Source organism: Gouania willdenowi, chromosome 21 (assembly GCF_900634775.1).
Source record: "Gouania willdenowi chromosome 21, fGouWil2.1, whole genome shotgun sequence".
NCBI classification, from domain to species: Eukaryota; Metazoa; Chordata; class Actinopteri; order Blenniiformes; family Gobiesocidae; genus Gouania; species Gouania willdenowi.
In genome coordinates, this window is record NC_041064.1 from 25,003,198 (window position 1) to 25,012,259 (window position 9,062).

The 9,062-nt window shown below is 42.8% G+C and overlaps 1 protein-coding gene across 1 annotated transcript; it reads right to left on the bottom strand.

Annotated features, from left to right (window-relative positions):
- Positions 1-214: 214 nt before the first annotated feature.
- Positions 215-1,441, bottom strand: LOC114454763 (trace amine-associated receptor 6-like). Its single transcript, XM_028435515.1, has 2 exons — positions 1,147-1,441; positions 215-1,025 (listed from the first exon to the last, which is right to left on the bottom strand). The coding sequence occupies exons 1-2, from the start codon at positions 1,317-1,319 to the stop codon at positions 215-217; spliced, it is 984 nt and encodes a 327-aa protein (XP_028291316.1). The 5' UTR covers positions 1,320-1,441.
- Between the last annotated feature and the right edge of the window lie 7,621 nt (positions 1,442-9,062).

Genomic DNA, 9,062 nt, shown 5'->3' on the forward strand with positions numbered 1-9,062 from the left:
GTTGGTTTTAACTTTAATAATGATAAACAGTTTTGACTTCAAAATATCAAATACAATGTGTGAAGACATTTTCTAGAAACAACACATCAGCAGGTGTTTTCTTTTCATTCATGGCTAAAGTAAACAGAACTCTAAAAACATTCATCACACATCACCACAGTTTTACAGTGACTGTTTTAAATCCCAGCAGCACATTGTCCCTGACTTTTCCTCTTTACAGTATGTTGGCCTCACTGGAGCCAAACTTCAGGATCTGAAGAGAAAAAACACATTTCACACATTTCCTGAACCAGGGATACAGAAACACATAGATCACAGGGTTAAGCAGAGAGTTGAAGTAAAACAGACCTATAACAAAAATGTAAGATGATGCACTTATTACTCCCAACCCTGTTGTAAATGAAACAAGGTAAAATGGAGTTAAACACATTAGAAACACAACAATCACTACACCCAGAGCTCTAGCAGCTTTCAGCTCTGACCTGTTAACCTTCTGTGAACTCTGAAGTGTCACCACTGTAACATGAGAGCGCATGGCCTGGGCCTGAGACACAGCCACCATGAACACTCTCACATACAGGACCACTATGATGCTGATTGGAATGATGAAACTGAGAAAGAGATCAATAACTCCAGCATGAGGAGGTAAATAAACTGTACATTCTCCAGCACAGGAATCAAACCCACCTGGATGTTCAATGTTATCTTTGAACATCGCAGTATGAAAGACAGTAGAACAGAGCCAACATAGGATAATGCATATCTTAGCTCTGTTTTTAGTGACTTTAGTTTGATAGTGCATTGGATCACAAACAGCCACATAACGATCAACTGATATCAACACAACAGTTCCTATTGAAGCAGCGGTGGCAACATAACCTAAAACAGTATTAAAAACACACCAGCCTGCATCTAAAAACCAGCATCCATCAATAAGGAGGATCAGACAAACCCAGACAAACCCGACAGAGAAATCTGACACAGCCAGAGAGAGGAGCAGGAAGTTGGTGGGAGTGTGCAGCTTCCTGGAGGAGTTAGAGAGAAACACACTGATATCATTATATGATACAACAATTATCATCATAGCAGAAAACAGCAGGAGTCTAACAACATAACAAGTCATAAAACAACAGAACATGTCAATACCTGAAGTGTGAGATGGAGATTATGACCAGCAGGTTGAGAGTCACAGTGAACACAGAGATGGAGGACAGGGTGATGTGAAGGAGCACAGACACTGAGTGAGAACGCACGATCCTCCTGCATGAAGAGTTTCCCAGGTGTGGATAGCAGAGCTCAGCTTCATCAGGTGTGCTCATAGTGAGGAGAAGAAGATGATGAGCTCTGCATCGTTCTGCCTCAGCCTCTCTGATGAACAACTGATATATTATTCCTGCTCCAACACAGGGATGTGGAGGCTGGACCTGAGGACTGGACCTCCCTCAGACACCGTCTGATTGACACATTATTATTCTACTCCTACATGATGCAACACTAAACAATTCTGACCTTTTTCCTTTCGTACTGAATCCTATCAGCTTAGTAAACTCCATACTCAGCATTTATTAAAAACACTCAGTGCTGAGATCTGATTCTTATTCTCATACAGTATATTAATAATCCTTTCATAGGAGTGCTGTAAACATAATAGAAAAATCAGCAAAGCTGAACACCTGTGACTCATTCTCCATTTATTCGGATTATATTTATTTTCACATTAATTTTAAATCTTTTTACTTGAATCAATAATTAGGGCCCGAGCACAACAGTGCGTAGGACCCTATTGTAATGCACCTCGTTTTTGTTATTATTAATATTCTTCTTCTTACTAAAACGTTATCACATTTTTGAGGACCTACACACATTAAAAATCACAGAGTGGTGGGTGGGTTCACAGAATTAGGCCTGTCAGGTGGGAGCCCGGCCCCTCTGTTGATGGCTGGATCACCGTATAGCGCACAATTACATTGGGGTGGTGCGGTCAAGCATGGTGGGGCGAAGGGCCTTTGGGGGGCATTGGGGGTCATTGTTGGGTCGCCCATGCAGGGTGTGTGGGGGTGCCTCTCCTCTTCGGGTGTGGCTGGGTGCCTGGCTCGTCTCCTGGTGGTCTTGGGGGCGGTCTCTGCGGTATATGGGCCCTGGGCGGCCTGGTGCACCAGTGTGGGGAGTGGGTGCACTGGGGAGATGTTGGCGTCTGTACCAGGGTTGGAGCAGGGTTGCGTGGCTCTTCGGGATGATGCTGTTTGCTGGGAGGTGGTGCTCGCTGTTATGGTGGGTGGTGGGCACTTTCAATTGCTGTCTCGCTGTCTGCCGGCCAATGAGTGGCTCCGGTCACCCTTGGCTGGGGGCTGCTGCACAACGCCAAGTATGTGCTGTTGGTGTGACTCCTTCTCGCGGCAGCGGCTTTCTCTAGTACTTGTATGGTATATTGAAACAAAAATGAGGGGGACCCAAGATGGTCCCCCTCATACAAGTTAAAATATGAGGGCGACTTTTTATCAATTTTTCCATGTACTTCAGATCTAACCATAGATTTAAGTTTTTGTCATTTAAAGGTGCGTTCACACCGACAAACCTTTTTTATTTTTTATTTATTTATTTTTTTAATTTTTTTTTTTACTTGTCTGCACATGCTGTCAAAGGTCAACACTACAAGAAGTGCAATCATTATGAGACAGCAATGCATGTTTTGTTATTGCAATAAGATTAGTTTATTGCTTATTTCTGACCATCACCAGCCCTCCCTAGGGATATAAAAAGGGAGAGCAGTGTTACACCTAGGTGTAGGCGGGGGGAGGGAAAGGGTGCAGGGAGGAGAGACTTAAGGTAGGAAATAGAAAGGGTGGGGAAGAAAAGATTATTTCACAGTGAGGGTGAGATGTGAAGTTGTAGAACATATTGTGCTTATGATGTTGCGTAATCAAGCCAGTATGGTGACAAGTGTGAAGCTTAGCTATAAAGTTGGTGGCTGTGGACAGGGGAAATGAGTGAGTGGTAATACTTAAAGCAGGTATTTGGGATTAACGTGTCTAAAATTAAGCCCAGTATGAGTTTTATCCCACAACCCAAAGCGTGCCAGTGAATCGTAGACCAGTATATGTGCAAAAACCGCTATCGCAAACCCAGGAACTGCCCCGGGCCCGCAGATGCAGCCAGGCCAGCGAAAAGAGCGGGGGCCAGGGAATAAAGGATAAAACAATCCTTTATTCATTGTTTAATTCACCCCGTACAATGACCGCCACCTTCCTTTGTGTGTGTGTGTGTGTGTGTGTGTGTGTGTGTGTGTGTGTGTGTGTGTGTGTGTGTGTGTGTGTGTGTGTGTGTGTGTGTGTGTGTGTGTGTGTGTGTGTGTGTGTGTGTAATATATAATTGCTCCCTGGTAAAGATAGTAGCTCTAACAACAGGTAAAATGATAAAGTGGTGATATTACAGCCTGTGAATGCAATACGGGGACGCACTTACTCCGCCTCTGGGTCCTAGTGCCTGCCGCCGGTGAAGCCTGTTCCGTTTATCGAGGCCCGTGTGTGTTTAATAAGTCCGTGTGTGTCCGTGTGAAAGTCTGCATGTTTATGCCTCTGTCCATCCACTCTTTTCATTATATCCATGTCTTTTAATGCTTTTATTACATAGTGTTGGCTGTAGTCCGGGCCGCCGCCATCTTGAATTACGTCGACACGCAAGTGCAGAATGACTCAAATAACTGTAAAGAGGTCTTATATGTCTTGGGTGGTGTTTTTTGTGGCTTTAGACTCCAATTACATATTTGTATATAATATCTTCCCAACAATATAAATAGGTTCACAATATAACTATTTTTTATAGTTTCTGTTTCCACTGTATCCAGAAAAATAATAATCTTTCTCAACAAGAACTGTTGATTGATCTGTCACGTGACTGTTCCAGGGTTTGAGTTTGTTTTATTTAGTTTCACCATCTTATTTCTTGGCAGAAATGCTTTTAAACACTTGCTGTACATTCAGCTGACATAAAAATCTTGTTTTCAAATATGTACAATAATTGTGAATTTATCAGTAGCAGTAGTAGTTTTAATATTTTAGTTAATTTTTTGCAGGCACCTTTTTTCTCCGTCAAATGCATTTAAAAGAAACTAAAACTAAAGAGAGAATGTTATTTAACTGTCGAACCTTGTCATAAGTTTATTTATTTATATATTTTCTCGGCTTGTCTCGGTCTTGGTCTTGTCTTGATCTTGGTGCATTCTGGTCTCGGGCAAGTCTTGGTCTCGGATAGTGTGGTCTTGAACACAGCACTACTAAATGGACTTTTCTGTGCTTTAACACTAGAAGTCCCAGGGATTTCTATATCCCCCCAGAAGTCCCAGAGCAGGGTCAAATGAACTCTAGGACCAAACTGACGACTCTGATGGCTACAATTTGCATCTATTCATTTGTAAATGAATCACCTGAGAAATCAGCAGGGGGAGAGCCTGACTCTAACAATGGAAGTCTGGAATGTTAGGGGGAAGTGCCCTGGAAGCTAAAGTCACAATGCCCCGTTTATTAACTCGTTCTGCTTGATGCTGGGGGAGAACAAACACAGACTACAGACATTGAAAGAAACAGAGTCACCTCTTCCAACACACCTGATTCAAATGATTATCAGGCTTCTGCAGAGCTGGATGATCATTTGAATAAGGTGTGCTGATTAGTGGCCCTCGAGGACTGGAATTGGACACCCCTGGAATACCCTGTTGTCATGCAGCCTTTTGTGCTGTGGGGAATAAATAGCTGGCTGCTTCCACCTGCTGACACTCCACACTTATTCTACTCAAAATGCGGAGAAGATTTACCACTCAAGAAGCGTTGGAATTGATCCTGAACAAGGCAAACCCTTGTGACTCAGATGGAGAGGACATAAACCTTCAGCCAAATTCGGATTCGGACTCTGAGCTGTCTTCAGGTTAGATTTCCCAAACATCCTATTTTCATTTCCTGACTTTATTTTTATTTAAAACCAAACAAAAGAATAATTTGAATTTGTTCACATTGCAGATGACGAGACTGCTCCTCATCTGGAAAAGAGAGCTCGGTTGGAGAGTGAGCCCACAGAGACGGCGAAAGAGGGCACAGTGTGGCATGAAGAACATGTGGGTACAATTCTCCGTTTCACTCCAATGGAACCGTACGCTGCAGATGGAGAGCCAACAGCAAAGGCCAGAAGAAGAATCAGGAGTCGCCTTCAGAGCTTCTTCTGTTTCATTACTGTTGGCATGCTCCGTACCATTCAAGAATGGACTATTCAGCATGCACGGCAAACGGAGCAGACGGACTGGTTCATGATCCTCCATGAACTAATGGCATTTATTTCTGTTATTATTTTGAGGGGGGTGACCAAGGTTCCATCTCTGCGTGACAGCTGGTCAGCATGCCTGGGAAACCCACTTATCACTGGAATTATGTCACGAAACCGTTTCCAAGACATCATGCGTCACCTACGATTTGATGACATGTTTACGCGCAGTGAGCGAGTGCAGACAGATAAGTTTGCTGCAATTTCGGATGTGTGGGGATCGTTTGTTACCAACTGCATCACATGCTACAACCCTGGTCGACACATCACAATTGATGAACAGCTTTTCCCATCGAAGACTCGCTGCTGTTTCCTGCAGTACATTGCAACAAAACCCGACAAATTTGGCATAAAGTTTTGGGTGGCTTGTGATTTGAAAACAAAGTACATCTGCAATGTCCTCCCATATCTTGGAAAGGACCCCAGTCGTCCCAGTGAGGAGAGACTTTCTGAGAGTGTGGTGATGAAGCTGATGGAACCATTTATGGACAAAGGCAGGACGGTCACCACGGACAATTTCTTTACATCACTGACACTTGCACGACGACTGCTCAGCCGGAAAACCACCATCCTCGGGACAGTCAACAAGATTCGCCGGGAAATTCCTCAGTCAACTAGAAAGATGGACCGCAAGGAATTCACCACTCAGGTATGTTGTTGGTCTTTTTATTCCATCAACACCTCTGAGTGTGTCATTGTGTTTAAAACCACTATAATAACAACAATTTCTTCTTTTTTAGGTGTTTTCCACCACTGGTGCCATGCTGACGGTGTATGCGCCCAAACGAAAAAAGACCGTCTACATTCTCAGCAGCATGCACAGCGTGGTTGAGACTGAGGAAACCATCAAAAGGAAGCCAAACACCATCACCCAATACAACACCACAAAGTGCGGAGTGGATGTGATGGACCAGATGGTGCGGGAGTACAGTGTGCGCACATGGCGGCAACATGATCGACATGGCGGCACTCAATGCACATCTGCTTTATCAAGCATGCACCGGGGTGCAGGAGAGACGGGTGGACTTCCTGGTTCAGCTAGCAAGAGAGTTGGCTAACTCTCATGTGAGTGAAAAGAAGGCACTCAAAGAGCAACTGCGCCAACAACAACCGCCTACACCTGGCCCTGGGAAAAGGGCTAAGTGTCAGATCAACCATTGCTGCAAGAGCAATCGCGCAACTGTGCGATGTGTTCATTGCCACAAATACACATGTGGCAAATGTAGGAGAGAGATACCGTGGCAGTGCCAAGTATGTCACGAGTCTCAATAAGAGGATGAAGGAGATTCTTCTAAATATGTGCACAGTTGCTTTGTTATTATCATTATTTTTATTTATTTTTTTTATTTTTTTTACACAAATAAAAACCATTGAAAACAAATCAGAGTTGTTCTTTTGCACATTTCTCACACCACACTGTCATTAAAAATAAATAATTTTTGTGTTCTCTTTGGGTCAAATGACACCTCTCTGGGTTTTATAGGTAAAAAGTTCATTTGACACCTCTGTGGGACTTCTAGTGTTAAACATCATAAAAGTGCTATTAGTGCTTCATACACATGCCCAAAGAGTTTTTTTTTCTTTCATTGATTCCCTCAATCATTAGTTAGAGGGTGATTTGCTCCTTTCTTACTGCAGGGTGAAGCCAAACACCTCGCTCCAATTTGATGACGCGTTCCCACTTTGATGACTAATTTGACACGGCACTGAACTGGAGGAGCCACGCCTCCAGGAAGCTCTCTGTCGTGATTGACATGTAAACAGACACGCCCACGAAGGTGAGCATGTCAGTGTCCTTCGCGCAGTGCTATGTATGTATGTATTTTCCACAGTCTGTGTGTACCAGCGAACGCCCCGCCCCCAAGCTCTGTCTCGTGTTTATAAAGCAGCATGAGCTCGGCCTACGTCATGCTGCGGGGAGGAGGAAGTCAGTGTCCCGTCTATAGACACGCATCCACACATGAATATGCATAAGTAGGCCACAAATCAGCCTGTTTGTGTAGATTTGATCAGAAAGTGACTTTTCAGAGGCGAAAACTCTGGAAAGGCAGGCGCGTTTGGGAAAATAAACCTCAAATATTATGTTTTTGGGGCTCTTAGAACAAATAGAGATGGGTGAAAAATAGCATGACATGGGGCCTTTAAGTGGGAGATTTTGGCCTTCCTGATCGACTGTGTACTTTTATTTCTGCATTGTCAGCATGGGACTGAGAGGAAATGGCTTTCCTCCAAAGGGCATTCTTGTTAGATAAGTTTTGCAAGGTCATGGGAGAACCAGGGACTCAGCGGGGCACGTTTGTTGATGATTAGGCTAAAAGAATTTTTGAAATATAACCAGGCACCATCTAAGGAGGAGAAAGCGTTGATTCTGTCCCAATTTACTGCTGCAATGTTTTGAAAAAAGCACTGCATGTTAAAGATTTTCAAAATGTGCTCAGTCACAATTACTGATGGCCAGTTGACTAAGCAACCAGAATGTGTACATGCAATAACACAGAGGTCACTCATTTGGCTGAAAACTCCAGGTTGATAGTTTGAAGAAGCATTAGTAAGAATGAAGTCAATTAATGTGGAGGATGAGGGGGATTTGGGGTTGGGTCTGGTTGGCTCAGATATAAGTTGGGAGAGGTTTAAAGCATTACATTCCTGTAATACTATGTCTTTTAGGTTGATCATGTACCCAGGCACCGCTGGGTGAATTAAACTAATACCATTAGTTTACCATTTTTAAACTAAGGTCCAATTACAGCCGAGAACTGATACCCCTCCCTCTTGGGCCTCGGCTGTTAATCAATCAGTCGTACAGAGCGAGAGGAGAAAATGGAAAATAGCAGCAAGAAAAAAACTGCCATAAAAAGAGACAAGCTCTTCAGGCAGATGTTGCCAAATGTGGGAAAATAACACAGATGTTTGCTGATGCTATGGCGGAGCTTTGTCTTCAGCAGCAGCAGCATCTGAAGAGGCTGCAGCTGATGGTGGAGGTGGTCGTCAGGTGGATGAGGGGAAGGGGAAACAGGAGGAGGAGATTGGAGGGGAATCTGAACTACAGCTAAGAAGTGATGAACTGTAGTCTACCTGGGTCACATATCATATGAATCAAGTTTGGGTGTAATTTATTTTCGTTGCTAACTCTAACACAATCAGTCGTTAGAAGTAGGCCATTTTATAATTTAGCTAGCTGTGCATGCTAGCTAGCATGACAGGGTTTCTCTACTGCTCTCTTCAATGTTTTTCATTTGATATAAGTGCACTATGTAGTAGGGCTGGGCAAAAAAAAAAATTGATTTATCAAATTTATAGATAAAAACAATTTTTGTTTTGCAAAATCGAGTTAAAAAAAAAAAAAAAGATGTATTTATTTTATTTTTATTTTTTTCCCACCACAGTTTTTTCGGACTTTTTTCACATTCCGTCCATGTGGGTTACCATAGCGTGATGTGAGCCCGCCCCCTTTTTGTTTACATGTGTTTACTCTTTGAGTAGCTATATGTGTGCCACAGCCATGTTTATTGTTTTATTTACAGGGTCGCTGAGAAGAGTGAACTGTTGAGAAAGTTATTTTGTAGCATGATGAGGTAAAATATAATGATCAAAAACTCATTATAATGTATCAGATAACATTAGATTAAACTTTACTGTCATTGCACAAAGTACAGTCCAGAGAAAACGTTTTGCATCTAACTTGAGAGAAAAACAAGTAAAGTGCTCAGAAAATGCTTAAATTAGAATTTATTAGTATTAGTGCATCTTAA

Coding starts and splice junctions, on each gene's coding strand:
- LOC114454763 (XM_028435515.1), bottom strand. CDS start 1,319: ATGAGCACACCTGATGAAGCTGAGCTCTGCTATCCACACCTGGGAAAC. Junction 1,026..1,146: donor ATCTCCATCTCACACTTCAG/GTATTGACATGT, acceptor TAACTCCTCCAG/GAAGCTGCACACTCCCACCA.